The sequence below is a fragment of the Brachionichthys hirsutus genome, unplaced genomic scaffold (assembly GCF_040956055.1).
Source record: "Brachionichthys hirsutus isolate HB-005 unplaced genomic scaffold, CSIRO-AGI_Bhir_v1 contig_519, whole genome shotgun sequence".
In the NCBI taxonomy this organism is placed as follows: Eukaryota; Metazoa; Chordata; class Actinopteri; order Lophiiformes; family Brachionichthyidae; genus Brachionichthys; species Brachionichthys hirsutus.
The window spans coordinates 2009-25000 of record NW_027180909.1 but is presented as its reverse complement, the minus strand read 5'-3'; the positions used below and the strand labels follow the sequence as shown (position 1 = coordinate 25000).

Genomic DNA, 22992 nt, shown 5'->3' with positions numbered 1-22992 from the left:
ATTCTGTAGCATCCTGACGGAGATGAAGAAATGTATGGCACGTACAGAGATATGCATTTGGCTTTGTTCTTCATAAATTCAACTTGCGACTCCATGGGCCAGTCTTCCATCAGCAATCTACAGACATCCCCTCCAGCGAGTCCCCCCCCCCCCGGTCTATCCACAGTCATTCATTTCTCCCACCTCATTTAGACATGATCGTATTTGCTCTTGCGTCCCCCTCCTTCTCTCCCATCCTCCTATTATCTATTCCAACCCCGCCACCTGCCAATGTAGATCTGATTCCTCTGAGCTGCAGGGCTGATTGCAGTCAAATAGCCTCTATGCTATAACAGGTAGAGAGAGGGAAGAAGGGAGGAACACTGAAAGAGCAGAAAGCCAGTAAGACACAGATAGAAATGATCAATTGAGAATCTGCAGCCGCCTCAAGGAGAAGGCCTCACCGTGGAACATACAGTAGCTCAGTCACCTTTAAATATAATTTGATTTAAATATTGGGTTTTCTATTCCATATTCATGAGAAACATCAAGATATACATTAATAAGATTTCATCTCTAAATTATTGTGCAGAGGACAACCTAAGGGCAATGCCGCATTTCTTATAATTGCCAAAACCTTCAGTGCAACCAGTGTTTGTAATAATAAATAAATGCATAAATAAACTGTTGAAATTTTGGAATGAACCTGGCAAAGGACAAAATGTCACAGACCTGAAAAACAGGCATTTCTGCTTCTGATTTTGCATCCATGGGCCGCATCCTTTCTAGTCTCTCTCTACAACACTGTAAATAGGAAGATTATGCTGCAACACAATAATATAGTCTTTCATGTTTCCACTTTTTTATTTAATGTCATGCATGCATTGAGCCCATTCTATTGTGAGATCTGCAGAATGCTTTGAGAAACATTAACCTGTTGCTGGTGCTATTTCAAGAAGAAGAATGGTGATTACAGCCACCAATTTAGTCGACAAACAAAAACAAATGCTTTGTTCCTGGTATTATGCATCCATCACTTTTACGATCCTCCTCTGCTGCCGCTGACAAACTCCTGTTCCGCTTTGTCGAACATTGGTTATCTTTAATTATTTCTCCTCGTCTTCTGTCTCCAGTTTTTTGCTTTAAAGAGATTGCATTGCTTGTATTAATGCATATGCTCCTTTACTACACCAGGCAAAACAGAGCTGGGGCTCTGTGCTATTGAGGGCACATTAATCCCTCACCTACTCAACAACGGCGCGCATAATCTTGCATCCTTATTGGTTTTTATGCTTGTTGCACCCGATATATAAAGGTGTATTTATGTCTTCACCTATATTTTCTATTTGTCTCATAGCGGCTTACTGCAGCCCTCCAAACAACCCTGTAAATGGCACAGTGCACAGCCTGATGGGCACTAAACTCGGCAGCACGCTGCGTTTCAGCTGCGACCAGGGCTTCAGGCTTATTGGCCAGACCAGTGCCACGTGCACCAGGGCTGTACAGGGAATCTACCAGTGGAATGCACCAGTGCCGCTATGCCAAGGTGAGGGCCCAGTGTTGGCAAAAGGGCATGACATAAGATGTTTGATGTTGGAAAAATATGGACTCGGAAATGTTATAGTATACTTATATAGAACTCGATTTATTTTACTTAATTAAAGTGAGGCAAATCTGTTTGGTGAAATTAATTGGGGCATGATAATTCCACATTGCTAATTCAAATTAATGCAAACTGGAATTTCAATTAAGGTGCATTTCATTCGGTTTCTCGCATTATGTGTCACTAAGCTTATTCAGCATTTAGTCCCACGTCTCAAAAGTGATGAAATAGACCTTACAGCTGTGCAAAGAGAAGGATATTTCAACACCTCCAGCCTCAGCAGCATGCTGGATTCAATGAACACATTTTGTGACAAATGTATTTTTAAACTTCAATCGTTCTGATTTGAGTTGATTGAACAAAAAAAAAGAAAATACTGCTTATTCCATTTGCTTCGGATCAAAGTGTGATTTCAGCTGACGGTGTGCTGCCGTCAACTCCTCAGCCCTTGACGTGCTTCGAGGAAGATCCACTCCACTAGTCTCCAGAATTGCTTTTAAGATAACGCAGCATCAGTTTGGTTTACTGCGGCTGAGTCCTTTCATGTGTTCATCTTATAGGTTATTGTCACGAATATTTTTGTATATACTTGACTATTTTTTCAGTAATCTATAGCTGTAATAATTTTAATACTTTGAAATTATTTTATTATTATTTTTTTTTTTATCTTAAATGCATGGCTTAATGATGAAATAGCCTTTCAGTGAAAATGTGTTCACTTTTTGTATCTTTTTGGACAAAAATCAATGCATGACTGGCATTTTAGATGTTACAAGGCTGTGTAAAATTCTAAATACAGCATGTTGGAGTTTAGATTTCCTTTTACTCAATCACAAAAGCTGCACTTCAAGAGTTAAGTTTTAAACCGAAGGCATTAAGAGAATCAGCAAAGCATGAACAGAGAGCTATTTAATGTCCGGTCGAGTGTGCACCAGGTGTAGTGGAGGTGGAAGCGCTCCCTCTCTGCTCTATTGATTACTTCTGAGCAGATGTCAGCAGAATATAATGCTTACTGAACATCAGTGCTGGCTCTTGAAACATATGTGTGCCAATTGTCAGCTCAACATTCACTCAGGTGTTGTTGTTGTTGTTTTTAACCAGTGGTGTCTTCCTTGCTTTCTAGTCATGTCATGTGGGATGCCAGTGCCTCCAGTTAATGGCAGCATCGTGGGCCAGGACTTTTCCTTAGGGGCCAGGGCCACATACCAGTGTAATCCTGGATTTCGGATTGGTGGACCAATCACTACTTCAGTTATCTGTGAGGAATCTGGGAGGTGGAGCCCCATTGAGACCCCTCCCCGATGTATTTGTAAGTATTTGTCCTATTTTGCCTGATTACGCAGTGTTATCGCTGGAAAATGTTTAAGTTTGATGTCAGAACAGAATCATAATGAAGTTAGATAACCAAGCTAATGATGGTCTTCTCCACTCTGACCTTCCAGCTGTGTCGTGTCCCGACATTGGCCACTCAGCTGTGGACTATGGGAGATGGAGGCTTATTTATGGAACTCAAAACCAATATGATGCTATAATGATGCTCATATGTGACCCGGGATATTACTACAGGGGTCAAAGGGTCATTCGCTGCCAGGCCAACAGCACCTGGAACTATCCAGATCCCCGCCCACTCTGTGAGAGTAAGTATAAATGGGCCACACTTGAACCGACTCCCTCATTTGTACAAACAAAATGAAATGCCTCTTTGAAGAAAATGTATTTCAATCAAGGAAAATCTGAATTACATAATATCTATTTTTTCCTCATGTCAGTCATCTCCTGTGGGGACCTCGGAACGCCACCAAATGGCAACAAGATAGGAACACTTACTGTTTACGGCGCCACGGCCATTTTCTCCTGCAACACGGGGTACACCTTGGTTGGATCTCGAGTAAGAGAGTGCATGTCCAACGGGCTTTGGAGTGGAACTCAGGTCCAGTGTCTGGGTGAGTTCTTCAGAGCATTTTCTTCAACGGGGTTTCAAACTTGCATTTCTGACCTTGACTCTTGTCTTCACTCATCCACAGCTGGCCACTGTGGTTCGCCGGAGCAAATAGTGAACGGACAGATCACCGGAGAGAATTATAACTACAGAGGCAGCGTTGTGTATCAGTGCAACCCAGGATTCCGTCTCATCGGGGTGTCAGTACGGATCTGTGAACAGGACCACAGCTGGTCAGGACGCACTCCCGTCTGTGTCCGTAAGTCACCATTGATGCTGAACACTTACTTTGAATTGAAGATGCATTGCCAGCAATGCTCATAATATGCTTGTTTAAGGCTGATGCACAACCTCCATTTAAATGCAATTAGACCAGAGCCTTCTGTCACTAATCACCAATTAATTACTGTTATTGAACACGAACAGCAAGCAGCAAAACGAAAATCTGTATGAAACACAATGGGAAGTCTGGTTTTGCCCAATTTTTTCAGTGTATTTTATTTTATTTTTATTTTTCATCTCCTGCTTTGTTTATCTGTTTGTGAGGGGAGTCATGGAAAATGACTTTTTGCGTGATTTTTATGAAAATTCCAGCAAGGGTGTAAGGCCAGGAAAAAAACAATTACATTTTGCAGTAGACTTAAAAAATATCTATATTTTCATTTTCAGAGAATAAGTAGATTTCATTTGCCATCCTCCAGTCGTGGCTGAGCAAGCTAAATGGTGAATAAAGAGAGGGAACGCCATCAGCAAATCAGAATACTGAAATGTTTTTCTAATTGTTTCACAGCCGTTATATTCTAAAGTGAACATCAAGACGCCCACACCTCAAGCCAACCCTGCAGGAAGCTTTCTGGCATAAACACAGATATGCAGAGGGACAGAGGTTCCAACATCGCTTCTTATATGCTGTTATTGGCGAATCCTGCAAAACAAACACCCATAGGCGGACACACAAAAACATCCCCAGCACACTAAATGAATAATAAAGTAATGCTTAACCTCTGCAGATACTGCCTTGCACATCTGGTGCATCATCGTGAAGATTGAGAGATCATTCTGAAGCTGCAGCTACACTAAGCCATACTTTTATAAAACTAATACCGCAGGAAATATATTTAAAAATGATGATGATTTGCAGAAAGTCGAGAGTTGTCATTTTGCCAAAATAATACACTTCCTTTATGTGATTCTCATTTTACATAAGTCTGCTTGTACAGGTCAGACACACACTACATAGTCTGTGCAGCGGCATTACAGATCTATATCGTGTGATATTAAGATTTCTCTCTGTGATCAACTGCATTTGTATTTCTTTCCCAGCCATCACATGCGGTCACCCTGGCAACCCTACTTTCGGTTTGACGCAAGGAACCCAGTTCAACTTAAATGACATTGTGCACTTTGTCTGCAACACCGGATATGTTCTCCACGGATCTGTGAAATCAAACTGCCAAGCCAACGGGCAATGGAACAATGCCCTCCCCAGGTGTAAAAGTAAGTGTCAAGCAGCTGCCGCTGTACGATGCTGTTTGAATCACGTGGAAGCCAAACAAACCACTGACGACATCAGCTTTCTGCTTTTAATGTACAATGGGATGGTGTGAAACAATCTGTACGTTGGTGTGGCTTTTCCGTGATCTTCCATCTGTATGTGACGACGTGAAATTACCTATTTCATTTTACAAGGTCATACTTTCATAGCTGCAGATGACCCCAATCATAGAGAGGGCAGAGATGATCCTGAGACATCCGAGGCGAGGAAGAGTTTAAATTCTGAATATTAGTGTAAATTGAAATAAAAACTAAAGTGGTGCCTGGATTGTTTGATTAAAATGATTTCCACGACACCATCTGTGGAGGTTCTGCTTGGTATTTACATTTTATGATATTTCCTCTTAGCTTAGCTACCCATCTGTCTGTCACAGTATGAAACTCTCTTAATGTAGACACAGCCAAATACTAATGACGGGGTTCATGCTTGTATGAAAGGCAGCAGCCTTCAGGGACTCGCATCTTGGCTTTGTGTACCGAACTATTCTTTAAGCAAGCGAGACATGGACTTTTAATTTGCGTCGTTTGCTTTGTGTTCCTTAGCATCCACATCTGTCTCCGGACCTCTCAAACTGAGCGCTCTGTGACAGCCGCAGAAACGGTGTTTGCAAGGTCGGCCCCTGAATTTGACAAAGCAAGTGACAGGAATAGTGAAGGACTGACTAATGGCTTTTGTTTTTATTGAGGAGAGAAGAAGTTTGGTCTTTGTTTTTAGATATCTATGAAGAGATGGGGAGCTTATATGTCTCAGAAAGGCTCCTCTGGTTGTGATAAAAAAAGCAGAAGTGAATTTGACTTCTGGATGCATTCGTCGGTGATATTTTCTACCAGACATGCGACTTAAATCTATCTGCCTTTTCAGTGACATCAAATTAGAGTCAACCTCGTTTCCATGCAAATGCTGACGTGTATTTTGTGTGTGTGTGTGTGTGTGTTTTGATAGCACATTATCCTCATTGTCGATGTTTCGGCATACAGCTTTGAGGTGTTTTTGTCATTCATATTTATAACCTTATTTACAACATTTGAGACATAGTTGGTGAGGCTTTCTCTGCATCTGCCATCTGATTTGGAAGTTGTAAATACTGGGATGATGTCATCCACTTCACCTTATACCACCTACCTAAGCTAAGGCTGCCAGCTAAGCGAACCCTTTATAGCGTGTCATTCGGAATGATGGAGCAGTGGAAGGATACAGAAGCCATCAAGTTAGGGGGCAGGAGAGCACCACCAGCCCAGCCAGTCTGCCATCCCTCTGATCACAAACGCACAAGTCACGATAAATCCTTGAATGACTCATCTGTGCATATTTTTCTTTCATTTTGAAAAAAAAAAAAGCAAAAGAGACATAAAAAAAAGACTGTAACATGCCACTTACTGGGGCATCACTTTGTAGGAAGCCATCAGGAGGAGGAGGAGGTTAACCCGGGTCCGTACCCGTCAGGGGAACAGAGATGAATTACTTCGTCTTTTTTTCACCTCACATTTAGTCTGCCATTCCTTTCATCGGTTTGGTTCCTCTGTTCCTGCTCCCTGGACTACACGCACAGATTTACCAGAAGGTTGATCGTTTCAGGGAATTGCTGAATCACTTTGGTCCTGTGTTGCCCAAGCACATACAAAAGAAATCTGGATTTCTTAGGGATTGTCATGCTGTAGAAGCTCCACTGCTCAAAAGGCACATTGTGGTTATTAAGCGGTAAGTTGTAAACGGCGGCACCACAGGTCAGCACTCTACAAGAAAGACTGCATTACAAGTATAGATTTATATAAGTACTTGGGGATAATTTAGCTGCACTTGCCAGCTTTTGAGAATGGAAATGAGGGCGCTCTGAGGTACATTAGCATACAATACACTCATTTTGGCTGTGGCACAGGCAGGACCGATAAGGCTACCTATAGTACATGACTGACAGGGTTTATGAAGCCAGTTTTGCCTTCATAGTGTGTGTTTAATTGTAGTTCATGCTTAAAACTAGTCGACATTTAACTCTCATTGTGCTGTGACCGTGTTGATGCCATGTAAGGTTAGGGCTTCTGTTGTGTAGGTGAAAAACACAAAACGAATCAGTGCTTGGAGCAGCCATAGCTGACTCTGACATTCTGTCATGAATTTTAATATTATTCTGCACCATCCGGACCCCTTCCTCTCAATTTCTGCCCCCGCCGCTTCCTGCCCCTGTTCTCACTCATCCCTCTTTCTCCCCTTTCCTAAGTCTCTCCATCTGGTGCTAAACTGACATAGTGCCTCATCTCCAGTGAGCTCTCCATCCATCACCATCTCTGCACCACAGGGGCAGCAGGAGACTGGCTCTAATGAAGCAAATGTTTATTTCCGGAGTCTGCCTCCTACTTCATTTGGATTGGGGTGGATGGATGGATGTTGAATGGGTGGAAGTAGTAGAAGAGGAAAGTAGGGAAACATTTCTAATATGGGCATGCTTCCAGTCAGTGTGAGAGAGTAATATTTCCTGATGAATATTAATAATTGTAATCAGACAAAAGCATCCTGCTGGCCACGTTTTACAAATAATTGTAAAATAATGACTGTTTTAACATTAAATGATCATTCCCAGGTCAAACAACTAAATGCTGACACAATATTTCTTTTTTTCCTTTCTGGCTCTTCTGCATCCCTTTCTCTAGTTGTAAATTGTACAGAGCCGGGCTCTGTTGAGAACAGCATCAGGCAGGTCCTGCCCAGCGGGCCGCATCGTTACAGCTTCCAGACCAGCGTGTCATACCGCTGTAACCCGGGCTACTACCTGCTTGGCACCAGTTCCATCTCCTGCCAGGGGGATGGCACATGGGATCGCTCCTTGCCCAAATGCCTGTGTGAGTATCTCACAGTTTGTTGAGAGTGCATCTGCATGATTTCATGACAGCATACCTTTGTAAACTTGCAGTTTTCAAATATCTTGTTTTTGTCTAACAAACATTCTAAAATTTATTTTAAAAATAATAATATGTAATTATTGAAATTGATTTATATACATTTTTGCTGATTATTATTAAAGTGGGAAAATGTACTGTAAGTCATTACAAATCTAATGTCTCCAAATATTATTTCCTTTTTTACTACTGTCCTTTGGAGGAGTTTCCCTTGCTCATTGGTCTCGTCCTCCCATATCTCTGCTCCTATTGGACAGTGGTGCTGTGTAACCGCCCCAGCATGCCTCCCTACAGCCAGATCTCAGGCGACCGTCGGACAGGTGGCTCGGTCATTCGCTACAGCTGCATCGGCCAGCGCACCATCGTCGGCAACACAACGCGGATGTGCCAGCTGGATGGCCAGTGGAGCGGCTCGCCACCACATTGCTCCGGTACAGAAAGTTACTTCCAGTCTTACTAAGTAGCAGTTTGCAAAGACAAATCTGGAGGGGAAAAAACTAAACACACGCACTGGATGATAACGCTGCTTCTTATTGTTCAAGATCAACGTAAATAAAAGATGGGAAACATCACATGTAATATTTACTGATTTAAGTTCTATGCTAGCTTTTCATCTTTTGTGGATTCCCCTTGATGCACTTGTCGAATTTAATATCAACAACCAATAACAGAAAAAACGGAATAAAGAAATAAAGAGTTAAAGTAGCAGCTGTTAGCAGGTCAAGAGCAAAATAGGTGGAGCAAAGATGGAGCTCAAGGGCAAAGAGAGCTCTCCGTGTAAAACTGCTTTATTCTCCATTTGTCATGCTCAGCAACAGAAATGCACACGGCTCAGCTTTCATGAAGCGCTATAACGGCGTCTGCCCCATTGCCCTCTCTAGCCTCCAGGAATTTCCTTTCACATCTATTATACTTAATGCGCATGTGAAGGAGCTTGGGGGTTTCTCCATTCCTACAAATATCCATTGGTGAAAATGTGGATGCATGCGAGCAGCCAAAACAGGCCGACAGTAAAAATGCACGCTGACAGTTCGGTGTCAAAATTCCCGGCAGTTTAACTACGCACAGTTTGACCGATGGCGACCAAGGCCTTGCCAAGTGAGAAGCCAGAGCAGCAGAAGTAACTGGTTTTTAATTTATTTTAAATGGAGGATGAAAATAAAATTGAAAATGCAATAATATGGATCAGTGAAATTATAAATCACCTCATAATTCTAATTTTTTTGATGTTGAACAAGTAGAAACATATGGGAGTATTGTGCTTTACTCATGTGGAAAGTTTATTTCTTCTGTCAAAATTATGTTTGATCTTTTCCAGGAAATTCTGCGGGGTTGTGTGGAGATCCGGGTGTCCCTGTGCATGGCATCCGTCTGGGAGAAGAGTTTACAGTGGGCAGTGTTATCCGCTTCAGCTGTGAGCCAGGTTACACGCTGAGAGGTTCCCCGGAGAGGACGTGTCTGACCAACGGGACCTGGGTGGGGGCCCAACCGGAGTGTCATGGTAAGGAATGTATGAACGGAAGGGGTTATTTCTTCTCTTACAAATATTGAGTGGACTAATTACCGTAAATGGTGGATCCCATTTACGTATCTCGGTCATGCTAATCAGTTGGTTTGTCTGAATGTTATGGAAAGGAGGGTCCGACTTGTCATCAGACTTGAGTTTCAGGGGGGGATAAAAATCTATTTTGTTCCTTGCCTCCTCATCCTGTCAGATTTATGGGAGTTCTGCCTGTAATCTGCATGCATCTTGTGTTCAAATCCAATGTGCCCTGTGCCAAAAGCTGAGAGAACAGGATGTACTGAGATCATCCCCTCTGGTCTTCAAAATAAGCCAAAGCTGGAACCTCTTTACTCTGGATGTTACCCTGCATATTTACGCTACTCTTTGTCAGGTCGAACATTTCGCAGCAGCTTTCGTACTCAAATCAGAAAGCGATAACAGCAATTCTATTTGTGGTTTTTAGAGCTACAATCTCGAGGTTGTGTTGGGGCTTGGTGAGGTGAGGGTAAGATACCATTAAAAGGCAGATTGTTGTGTCATCATACACATTTATGTTGGAGATGGAGGTGAGCCTGAAGGTAAATCTCTTCATTTAGCTGTCGGCTTCATAATTTAATTTCGCTCATGCAACCACCTGTGGCTCGGAGCTACGGGTGGCTTTGCCAACAAAATAAAATCATTTAGGAACAAAATGAGCAGCTTGAAGTGGAACAGCTGTTCTTCTGCATTAAAGGAAGCCCCCTGAGGTTGTTCAGGAATTTGGATGCCTCTCCCTTTATACTGTGTTATGTGTTCTTGACACATCAAATTGGCGATCCTGCAGTGTACTGTAAAGGTTGCAAATGGACCATATAGCCCATCTGACCCAGGATTGCCCCAGAATGCCATATGAGACACTGGAGATTTCAATTGTTACCACTGCAAACTAAACATGGGTGACTGGTGGAACATTAATGTTATTTAACCATCTCATATTTAAAAAATGGCAACTGGAGAGTTCCAGTGATGTGCTAAACATGTGTTTTTCATTGCAGTATATATATTTTTTTTATTCACTTCCTTTCCTCAATTCCCCCAAACAGTTACATACGTAGATTGTTGTAATTTCTGGGGTTAAAGCCACTCGTTGTTTTCCTCAGATGAATTTAATTGTGGCGTTAGCAAAATGCTTTGTACGTGGTTGCTTTGCTAATGAGTATTTTTTTAAACATATTTGCATTTTGATGTGTTTGGCATTGATATGCTACTGGGTTTTGTGTGTGTGGGTTTTACCATTCTTGATGCTGCACGAACAACCACCAACTTGGGTCTCAGTGTTTTTAACTCATCTCTCTGAACTTTTTATATTTTCCTTTTTCCATTCCTTTCTAACGTGTGTGTGCGCACACCTCTTTCCTTCCATCATCCTCGAATGTAGCGAGTTATTTCTAGAAGCTTCAGCCTGTCTCCCAGGCTGCTGCTTTGTGGTCTTTTCACACTCCGTCACACACACACACGCTACCTCTCTCCCTTGACTCACTCTGCCTCTTTCGCTCTCGGGAATGTGGTATGCCCACGAGCTGAGGCTGCCCACCTGTTCTCTGTTGGCACAGACTTCAAGGGGCCAGGCCACATCTGGTCATTACGGGGGGGACGAAGGCCGCGGGGCTCTTAGAGCCGAGGGTAAGCTGGAGACTGTAATGAACTGAAGTATCGCTGGCGACCAGACAGTCACCAAGGGACTCTGAGCAAAGGATGTGTTAATCAAAGTTACATAAAAGTCGTAGGTATAGGGGGGGATGATGACAGGTGGTGGTTGGATGGATGGATGAAGAATGGAGCAACTGTGAAAACAAACCGAGTGAGGAAGGCATATTAGGAACATGAAATATGGAATGTTCTAGAAGAAATCTCAACCCTCACCCGTCCCCCCCAATTCTAAGTACAACATTAACTTATAATTCCTTCTCTGGAAGGTCACGTTTTAACCAGTAAATGAAAATGACCTCATCTGTTGTCTTCCTTTGATTTTAGTGATTTCCTGTGGGAACCCAGGAACCCCACAGAACTCCCAGATCCTGATCCACGATGGCCTGACGTTTTCCAAATCCATTACATACGCTTGCAGGGAGGGTTACTACTCTACAGGCCTGCTCACCCGTCACTGCACCGTTAACGGGACCTGGACTGGCAACATGCCCGAGTGCTCTGGTAATTAGCAGCTCATACGTAAAAAGAACTGAATTTATGTATTTAGGGTGCAGGAAGACACAACCAGGGGAAGGTGGCAGATATTCAGAAAGTTACAAAGGAAAACCTTTGATATTCTTAGAGCTTAGAGTGATTCATTTAAAATCAATACTGTACATTGGTTTCTCGTAAATAGGTCCAAACATGTAAGAGGTTTTCTCATACAAATTTAGGAAAACATGCCTGTCATGCTCAACAACAGTATTTGTAATGAATGATCTGTGTCACATGGATCTGTGACTCAGTAGGAGGAAATTGGTCTGAGGGAAAGCCCACTACAGATTGACATCCTTTAATTGTCATGTCTCACAAAAGACACACATCTGGTACACAGAGCCAAGAGACCCTGGCAAATAGGGGTCACTAAGAAAACCAATGACTCCTGAAAGGAAAGGCCAGACCCTGAGCAGCACCATTACAGGTTTCAGACCTCGGCAATCACAGGTTTCAAGGGACACATTTGTGAAGGGTGAAGGGCATGTGAATCGGAGCACTTTGAGTGTAATGATTTCTCATGATGCAAAAGAAACCGTATTCTGAACATGTATTTACTGCACAGAAAAGCATTATTAACTGCAACAGAATTCTAAACTCATTTAAATATTATATTTAGCAGCTGCAATCTCGTGGACCAAAGAATTGAGCGTATCTCAGACATGTGTAATTGGGTCCTCGATAGACATCGAGTGCCCTGATGGCATTCCCTTACCAAGCCAGTGGATGATGTAAGTGTTAGCTCAGTCAAAAGGAGACACTGATTCTCAATGAGGCCCGCTTTTCTCACCCAACTGGGATTTTTTGCCGGAATGCCGGTCACGCCCATCCAATAAATAGCCTTCATGTCTCAAGACGCAAGTTGTCCTTCTGTGTCCCGGATTCTTTTGAGCTGTGATGCTGTGGAATTCTCATCGTTGTCACTCAATCGTGCTGTCTTCCCCGCAGGAATGCAGAAGTATGATCAAGGAGAAGCGCTGTTCATTTTTAAGAAAATATATCAAATATTCATGACGAGATTCAGTTCCTTTGTACCTTAAAAAAAACTCTCAGCTATAGGCAGTCCAAGAACAAGGGTAAATCATTCCACCAATGATGGTGACTCCCATGAGTGTTAGTATTATATCACACAGCATAAATATCTCATTAAAATGTTGGGGTCAGTATGTTCAACAGTTCATGACCTCTAAAGATCCATATCTATGTGAAATTGGTTTAAAGTCAACTGTAAAATAAACCAACATCATGCAACTTGGGCATGATGCTGTTGGGAACTTGTATCATCATCATCACCATCATCATCCTCACCCTCTTTCCTGGGTTTTTTATTTTTTCCCTTTCCCTTTCCCTATTTGGTTTTGCCAGTAATCCACTGTGGTGACCCTGGAGTGCCAGCCAATGGAGTGAGATTGGGCAATGGCTTCACTTACAATCACACAGCCACGTTCCAATGTTCTCCTGGCTTCACCATGGATGCTGACCGGGCCTCCACTCTCATCTGCACCAAGGACCGCACCTGGAACGGCACCAAACCTCTCTGTAAAGGTAAAGTTGTGTAGGTTAATGTTTATTACAAAACGGTAATGAGGTCATTCTAGATGAGGGCATGGGACTTCACTAGAATGAAACTGTGGCATAAAACCATTGAATAATGTTTCTTTGTAGCAATCGTATGCGGTCCGCCCCCCACCATCCCTAATGGGCAGGTTGTCGGTACAGACTTCAGCTGGGGTTCGAGCATCAGCTACTCTTGCAACCAAGGCTACCAGCTGTCCCTGCCCAGTGTGCTGACATGCCAGGGCAGTGGCAACTGGAGTGGAGAGAAGCCCCAGTGCTTTCGTAAGTTGCACCATGCTGGAACGTCAGATTGCATGATGTGTCATGGTTGTGTAATTTCACCCCCTGAGGAGTAGATCACTTCAGATTTTCCACCTCCTCCTGTCTTTGCAGCCGTATTCTGTGGCGATCCCGGGATGCCGTCCCAGGGGAGAAGGGAAGACAGAGGATTCACCTATCTGTCCTCTGTCTCCTTCTCCTGCTACGCTCCTCTTGTCCTTGTGGGCTCTACCAGGAGATATTGCCAGTATGATGGCTCCTGGAGTGGTACACAGCCTTCTTGTATTGGTAAGCTATTTTTTGGCCTTCTGTTCATGTTGAACTCTGACACACTCAATAGGTTAGTACATAAATGTACATGCAAGAGTGGCAGTTTTATCAAAGAGGCGACATAAAAGCCGATTTCTGTTATTTTAGTGAAACACAAAATCTCACACTGTTCTTGACAAATGCCACTTTTCCCCTCCAAATAGTAACACGGATGTAATGAAATTGGTAAATATGCATACTGGTGTTATAATTAGAAGTGCTGCGAATTGAAGTATGAATACTTGCTTGTTGTTGCCTGCAAATACAAAGTGACAAATTGGGTTTCTTTTGAGAGTAACAGCTTGTAAGATCGTTTACGTACGAGGTGATCAGCATAAAGTATTTGTTGTAGCAAGAAAACATTTAGTAAAGCACAATCATGCAAAATGTTTGTTCATTAAATAACAGTGTTGTTGACTGATTGGGCCTCAGAATCTTTGTGTCAGGAGCAGGTGTAGCGAGTTGGTCCAGACTTGTAGGATTTATGTGTGTGTGTGTGTGTGTGTGCACTGTACATATTTTCATTTATTGCCTTCACTCCTACAGTCGGTTTTTCACACCAGCACTGTGAAAAATGTAATTTCTCCATGTAATGTCTCAGAGGTGATCTATCTGTTTGTCGTGGGTTACACATTTATGAAATGCTTTAACAAGAGAGTTCTTATACAATTAGTCTCTCTCTCTCTGTGTGTGTGTGTGTGTATGTGTCTTTCAGATCCCACTCACACCACCTGTGGAGACCCGGGCTTTCCTCTCTTTGGAAACCAGAATAATAGCCAAGGCTACCAGGTGCGATTAAACGGACACGGGAAATTTCAGATCAATGCAAAACTTTAGGGCCAGCCTTTCCTCTGATCATGAAACATCTTGGAAAAGTCAAAACATGTCCTCCCGGCATTTTTGAGAGTTTGTTTAATTAAAGGGACAATTTCAACATGTATATTAATCATTTTGAACACCATGTGGCTGTGCAGCTGCCTATTCTCACTTTGATATATGAGCAAACTTTAAAGCAATGGATAATCTGAATGGTTGCAGATTGTCTACCAGGTAAATTATGATTGATTGTGTCACCATCTGCAATGATTTTCTGCAACTTCACATATAATGAGTATGAATTTAAACTAAAAAATCAAACCCTAGACAATTGGCTGCATGGAAATTGTGCTTCCTATTATGCCCAAGTAACAAGCCCACATCCTGTTACAGATCAGCAGCTCCATCTTCTTCAGTTGCAGAAAGGGTTACTTACTGCAGGGCTCCATTTCTCGCACTTGTCTGCCCAACCTTACTTGGAGTGGTTTTCAACCCGAGTGTATCGGTAAGTGCTTATATTGCAAAAGCATTCCTGTAATCTTAAAGGAAAACATAACCTCGAGCCAGTTTGGGCTTAACTCAAAAATCTGATGCCAAAACATTTCATAAACTCTTCCCTGACACTGTCAGTCCTTTTCTCCTTCTGCCTCATTAGGCCCGAGCGCCTATTCTAGGCGTAAGGGGCTATTGCTTTTGCAACGCAGAAGATGACAAGTTGACGAGCGCAGCTCGTCAACTCTCGACAAAGTTGACGAGCGCAGCTCGTCAACCCTCGACAAAGTTGACGAGCGCAGCTCGTCAACCCTCGGCATCCAACACACTCACGCACACACACACCGACACTCAACAGCACACACACACACCGACACTAAACAACACAAACGCACACACACAGAGATCCACAAACACGAGTTGACGAGCGCAGCGAGTCAACTCGTGTTTGTAACTGTCTTCCGATGGTTGACGAGCGCAGCGAGTCAACCATCGGGCGACCAACACACCCACGCCCACACCCACGACACTCAACAGCACACACACACACACCCCGACACTAAACAACACAGACACACAGACACACACAAACACGAGTTGACGAGCGAAGCTCGTCAACTCGTGTTTGTGTGCCCCCACAGGCGCGTAGCCCTCGTCGAGACCATTCCAAAAACGTATTTTGTGTAGAAATCGCACACTCAGAAAAAAAGTTATATTGTTTTTGCAAAAATTCTTTATTCTTTTTCTTTTTCTTCTTTGTTCTGCTGTTTAAACGGCAATTTGACCCCCTGAACATGCTCGAAAACTCACCAAACTTTGAACCAAGCTCAGAACCGGCGAAAAATTAATTATTTTATGTGTTTTAAAATTGGGCATGAAAAAGTGGCGCGCCAGCGCCACCTACAAAAATCACAATGCATTGTGCCTATGGGGGGTCCGACGCCAACTTTGTCGGACAGCCACGAAATTCGGTACACACATGCGTCAAGTCAAGGCAAAAAAGAAAAAGTATTATGGCCACGCCCCCAGACACACAGGAAGGCGGCCATATTGGATATAATTTTAAAAACTGCAGAGTTAGCGTTTGCACACACACACAATCCAATCCAAACCAGATTTTAAACACTTATTGACCCTTCCTACCTGGACATTTTAAAAGTGAAACTTTGACAATCAGCCTTACAGCGCCCCCTAGAGAACAATAACAAAAATTGAATGGGAATTAAAAAAATACTTTGCCAGAAATGATTGAAACTTACCAGAAAAGTCCCTAATGTGGTCCCGATCAAAAACCACAATCGTAACCATGTTGTTGTTTTTACGCTGTTGTCATGGCGATGGCAACCCCTCCTATGGGGAGGGGTCCAACGCCAACTTTGTCGGACAGCCACGAAATTCGGTACAGACATGCGTCATGTCAGGGCAAAAAAAAAATGTATTGTGGCCACGCCCCCAGACACACAGGAAGGCGGCCATATTGGATTGAAACTCCTGATGGCAGATGGCCATATAATCCAAATAACGATTTGACTAAACTGTGAGCTACTCATGCAGCTCAAATCTAAACACTTGCGAAGCACTCAGGACAAAAGCGGCGTGCGTCGGCGGGTCAGCTCAACGGCCTGTCGGCCGGCGAGGGCCTACAACGCCGCTTGCGGCTTTAATTATTCCTTCTTTTTTCTTATCTGTTGCCCTCTTGAAACCCTCCAAGCCCCCTTTCCCATTTTAACCTGATTGCTGTAAAATCCAACTCTCTTCCTCTGGGGTCTCTTTAATCCTTCTCTCTTGCTCTCTCTCTCTCTCTCTCTCTCTCTCTCACCAGCCCACCACTGCAGCCAGCCAGAGCTGCCAGCCCAGTCTGATGTGAGAGCCATTGAGCTCCCGTCTCTTGGCTACACGCTCATCTATACATGTCAGCCTGGCTTCTATTTGGCTGGAGGATCAGAGCACAGGACCTGCAGGTCCGATGGGAGCTGGACAGGGAAACCACCTCACTGTGCAGGTAGAAACATGCTTACATCACACACAAAAGCAAGCATGGAGCAATATTTGCTTATAAATATGCCAAGACAAAGACACACATTTTCTGTTTGCCGTACATGGAGGCTGACACAAGCACACCCATCCATTTACCAGACCTCAAAAGGCTGCAAGTTTGAAACAGTTTTATCTAAAATGAGCAGCTTCATCATCAATCAGTATTGAAACCACTGTGGTGCCGCTGGTTGTATTATTAGCTAATGTTGATGAATGGTTCTGGCAAAACAGTTTTACTGTCAGACACATGCCAGGGTACGACGGCCAATGAATCACACAATTACGCTGCACTGACTTACATGGCAGACTCCAAACACATACATAGACACACATGGCTCTAAAACATTAGCAAGGGCGTGAAACCTGATTACGCCAATGCATCCCATTTGATTAGGTTAGCAGAAGTACCTCTTATAAATGGTGAGACAGTGCGAACAGGTTATAGCAGATAAATAGACTGCCATTAAGACACCCCCCCAAGCATAAAGGAAAATAATAGTCATCAGCTTGCAATTATCTACGACAAACGCTAATAGGTTAAAGACAGACATACTAGGGGGGAGTATCCATGTGATGGATTCTGTGTTTTTAAGGGAATGCCACCGGGAATGATGGAAAGACTGAGAACTAGCCTTAGCACATGCCGAATCTTAACAGCTCCTTTGGGCGTGTCGATGGAAGAGCAGCCCATAAAGCCTGAGCTTATAGGAGCGAGTGTGCGTGTGTGTTCGTGTCGGTATACATTTATGCGAGTTTATACCCATAAACTACCATCAGTATACCTGTCCGTCTATGTAGTGGTGCATGAAGTCCTCCTTGCTTTGTTTGTCCATGTGGCCGAATGTTTACTGCAGTGGTGGCATCCTCCGGCCTTGTGTGAGCAGTAAAACATTATTGTTACGCATCCCCTGAAGCATCCAAACTGTATCTGCAACCTAGCCTCGTAGCCTGCCGAGACAACCCGGCTGCTTTTCAAAGCGCGAGTCGAGTCCCGTCACGGATGGCCCTCGCTCTGGCCGTCATTGCAGGGTTATTAGTCAGAGGAGCTGGACAGGAAGTGCCAATAATGACACCGTCGTAGTGCAATTACCTGTTGTGTTCAAGAGAAAATTGGATCTTATGTTGTCACTTCATGAGGAATGCGAGATGCTTGTTCAGAGGATGTTATTTATTTATATTTTTCAGCTGATAATCGTCCAAGTGGTAAGAGCCCAGTGGGGACAGTACAGGAGCCACCCTCCAAATTACCAGGTAAGATAATATTTGTTGAAAGATTGTCTATAATGAGAATTATTACCTACTTTTCTTTGTCTCCCTCATCTCCACCCACGATTCTTTCTCAGTGCCCCGTGGTGTCTTTGCTAAAAACTCTCTGTGGAGGGGATCCTACGAGTACCTTGGGAAGAAGCAGCCTGCTATGCTCAGCATCACTGCCTTTGAACCCTTCAGCAACCGGGTTAACGGAACACTCATCGACCACAGTGGTGTGGAACTCAAGCTCGCCGGTTAGTATAGGGCCATTCATCATCACGGGGTGATGAAGGCTGATGCGCTGCAGCAAAGTATAGTGCTGCGTTCACACAAAACAGAAACGATGGCTCGCTGTTGCAGAATAATAAATAATAAAATATACTGCTGTACTTTGGTACTGCTGCACTGCTTGATTACATGAGTACATGCTATTGATCATGTATTAGAGCACATACAAATTATACAATAAAAAAATACAAATTGTTTTGGAGATATCTGCATTTATACTTGTGTAAGTTTTTGAATGGATTTGTAGGATTATCCTTACAAGCGCGTCAAAGTTGTTTTATTGTGCACACCATATCCTTCGTTATCATTTATTACAGTCTTGTACTGTATTGGTGTGCCTGTAGCTTAGGCCTGTTTTATCATTAATGAAATCAGAGTTTGCGTTTATTTGTTTTTATTATTATTTTGGTGACATATTTCATTTCTCTTTTGTGATAGTTGCAGATAAACATGAGGAAGACACTGTGAATTGTGATATTTGATCACAGATAAATGACCATCATGTTCTTGATTTTTGCCGACATTTCTGTGCTTATAATTGTGTCTTAAGTTATTCTAAATGTGGCTGTAGCTCTAAAGTAAACGGAATTCCTCTTTCTCGAAGGCACATACAAGAGGGATGAAGCTCAGCTGCTGCTGCAGGTCCACCAGATCAGGGGTCCCGTGGAGATCTTTGTCAACAAGTTCAAAATAGACAACTGGGCCCTCGATGGACATGTAAGTGCGAGCCCAGGTCCACGATCGATGTCTGGGTCACACTAAAACACGTCTTTTGTATTTAGAAATGTGCATAGAGCACACATGCACACTAACCTTGTCACTCCGGGGAGATGGAGGGGCCACCAAGAGTTTTCTCTTTAATTAAAATGTCAGTTAAATCATTGCCTGCTAATCAGGACTCGACAGCCCCTCCCACCTCCACGTCTCCCCCTCGTATTATCCCGCTACCCCTCAAATGCACAAACACTCTCAGGATAATTAAAAAAGCCGCCCTCTGTAGATCTATCCATGTGTGTGTCTGTTTGTTGCTGCTGAGTGTCATTGTGTTTGTGCTCTTCAGCAGAAAAGCATCATATTAAATGTCAGCTGTAAGAGCGTCTCTCAGTGCCTTTGACATGATATTTCATTTTCTGCGTGCACCAGCTGCTGACACTTTGATGATATGCTCCTTTGTAAAGCCTGACTGTGACACACAGAGTCTTCTATTCATCGCCCGTCTCTCTTTCTAGGTGTCCTACATCTCTTCATCCAATTCTTTTGTGTACCAGGGATTTGTCAGAGGGAAAGGCTTTGGACAATTTGGTCTCCAGAGACTGGGTGAGTGAGCTGACCACTTGTTCATGAAGACCACGATGAACAAGTGGACCCTGAGGATCAGAGTATATATCAGCGTTTCATTGAAGTCTGTATATAAATCACAGAAATCTCCCTGAATCTGAGCTGAACATGCTGCAGTCATCTTGTATTTGTTTTTATCCATGTGTAATATGGCTGTGAATCCAGTGCCAGGAGGGTTTGGGTTCGGGTCTGTAGCAACTCATCCCACATTACAGTTTCAATCAGTATCAGCCTCCTTAGCTGCCTGTCAGTCTCCTTATTTGGTTTATGCAGTGAATTCAACTGTGCTGTTATAGGTATGAGACACCCCCCCCCCCCCCCCCGGATAGAGAAAAAACGATCCAATTATAAGCACTTCTTGCAAATGCAATGATGGGATGAGAGCATAACAGGCTCCAAAAAGTACTGCTGTTGGTTTTGCCGTTTTCTTTTTGGCAACATTGGTTTGCATAACAGATTTCACTGGACTCAGCCCTTTGTTGAAAAGCAAGGCCCACATTTGAGTTTCTGCGTGTTTGTTGCAGCACAGACCGAAGAGTAAAGGTGGAAAACAAAAAAAGAAACTGAACAGAGCTGGAATTGACGAGCTTAGCAATGGCATTAACACAGATCTAGTTTGTATGCATGGTGGAATTCTTGTGAACACAGTGAAAGTGGCTTTGATAAGAAGCTGCGACGAGCGACGTGCTTGAGCATCGCATGTAAAGCCCCGTCACCACAACCGTGGCAGCGCACAACAACTGAGCAAGCAGCGCTTTAGTGACAGAGAGACTTGGGTCTACTGTGAGTCCGTTCGTGTGCGCTTTACGTGTGCATGAGAACAACAGATGTGAGTCCTCAAGGCGGGTCGGACATCTTGGAATCTATCTTCCTCAATTTGTCAAGGTGTTTTCGGTCATCTGACCGCGAGCGTGCGAGAGTGTCTGTGCAAAGCCACTCATGCAGCAGGGGGCTGATGGGTAAACAACACAGAAACCACTAATTGAATTCCATCTTGTTCTTCACTTGTCCTTTATTACAGCTTGTTTTTTTGCCGCACAGACCTGGACGCCGTCACTCCTCCACCTCTCCTTTAGCAGACGCCTACCTTTATGAATTACAAAATTAATCTGAATGACTTAATAGCTGTCGGCCTTTGCTGCCAGTAATTAAGAACCATTTTTGGGCTAATGGTATTTGGCATTCCCTGGGGAAGGAAATGAAAATAAAGCATTACAGTCGAATTTAAAAGGCACTTGTCTGCACAGTCTATATATAAAAACGCAAGGTTGCTGTCAGCCATGTTTGGCCATTCTTTTTATTTTGCTGTTCTCCTGTTTGCAAAAAGTGTGTGTGTGTGTGTGTGCGCCTTGTGTAAAAACATATATGACAAAATAAAGTTATTCTCCTGTTTATTTGCCTCGAACCTTGATCCTGAGTTCTTGGCCGTATTCTGCTTTTGTATCTTGTAATGTTGTTATTTGTGTGTGTTTTTTAAATGTCTACTGCCATTCATCAACATGATCTAAAATGTCTACTGAAATTGTGCTAAAGTTTTCTTTTGTTTTGTGTCTCCAGAGAGTTCAGATCCCAGCAAAGAAACCCCAGGCTACAACTTTGCATCCAATAGCAGCTCAGTAGCGGCCGCGATCTTAGTGCCTTTTATAGCCATGATCATTGCAGGCTTCGCTCTGTACCTCTACAAACACAGGTACAGCCTGAACAGCTTTCACCATTTATGAGTATGTGTCATCAAATGCATCATTTGTGTGAAAGAGCGCCCCGACCGCTCTCCTCGCTGCAAGCACACACATCGGTTCATTACAGTGGAGATGCAACACACAGCACTATAGAGTGGCTGATAAGGAATAAAGAAGCTACATTTCCCCAAGAAATGACAATTAAAAAGAGGCAGTGCTGGAACAGATAATATTTTCCTGATCCATATTGAAACATTAATTGATTTATCATTGACGTATTGCAGAATCACAGCAAACGTTTTTTGTTTTGGTCTGTCAAAACCTTGATTTGCTGCCGTGACTTTTCCATAATATGTAGATGTTCTAAACTGTTTTTCATCAGTTTGTGTAATAATTGATGGATTAATCATTGATGAAGAGAAATGAGTTGCAGCTCCAGTTTATATTACGACTACGAGTCTTCGCCAGTCTCTGACAGACCGCGTTGTCTCGACTCGCTGCTTATTGAGACGAGATTGAGATGAGTCACGATATTAGTCGGAATGGAAAACTTTGCATTTCAGTTCCACTAACGATGATCTGTTTTTGTATGATATGAAGGTGTTGTGACACATTTGACCATCATTGAAACGTCCCCCACCCCTGTGATTACGATATTGTACTCAGCCATATTATTATTTTAGTGAAATTGATTCAATTCAGCTTCAATCACAGCAGTTTGGCTCCTTTCAGAAGACGACCCAAAGTCCCCTTCAATGGCTACGTGGGCCATGAAAACACGAACGGACGAGCTACGTTTGAAAACCCGATGTATGACCGCAACATTCAGCCCACCGACATCATGGCCAATGAGACGGAGTTCACAGTCAGCACAGTGTGCACAGCTGTATAGCGGCCACTTCCTCCAAAGGTACAAACACATCACAAAGTCACGGCTTAAGGCAGGAGACACTCGGATATGGGTTTGTCCGGGGTTTGACCTTGTTTTGGCTTTGAACTCGTCACATCTGAGGCAAGCAGACACACTCTCAGCATCCAGCTACAAATTAAACATTTTACTTCCCTCCCTCTGGAACCTCCCGAGCAATGAAGAATCTATGAATTGATTTATTTTCTACTGTGTTTTCTTTACCTTTATTTCACCTAGAGACAATTTCAATTTGATTCATTCTTGACTCAAGGAAAGGAATGTTTTTTTTTTATTTAAATACTGATGAGAATATTACATTAATGGTTTTCTCTTCTCTCCCCT

The 22992-nt window shown here is 43.1% G+C and overlaps 1 protein-coding gene across 1 annotated transcript; it reads left to right on the top strand.

Moving 5' to 3' along the window:
• Positions 1 to 1336: 1336 nt before the first annotated feature.
• LOC137916889 (CUB and sushi domain-containing protein 2-like) lies at positions 1337 to 22632 on the top strand (the record flags this gene model as incomplete). Its single annotated transcript, XM_068759848.1, has 21 exons — positions 1337 to 1525; positions 2706 to 2891; positions 3025 to 3219; positions 3352 to 3525; positions 3607 to 3780; positions 4845 to 5018; positions 7722 to 7910; positions 8225 to 8398; positions 9286 to 9468; positions 11485 to 11661; positions 13060 to 13239; positions 13360 to 13533; positions 13645 to 13818; positions 14555 to 14628; positions 15049 to 15160; positions 16970 to 17149; positions 18528 to 18689; positions 19328 to 19440; positions 19953 to 20040; positions 21619 to 21751; positions 22473 to 22632. Coding segments are annotated over 21 exons (3365 nt in total), but the record flags the coding sequence as incomplete, so codon positions are not given.
• Positions 22633 to 22992: the final 360 nt, after the last annotated feature.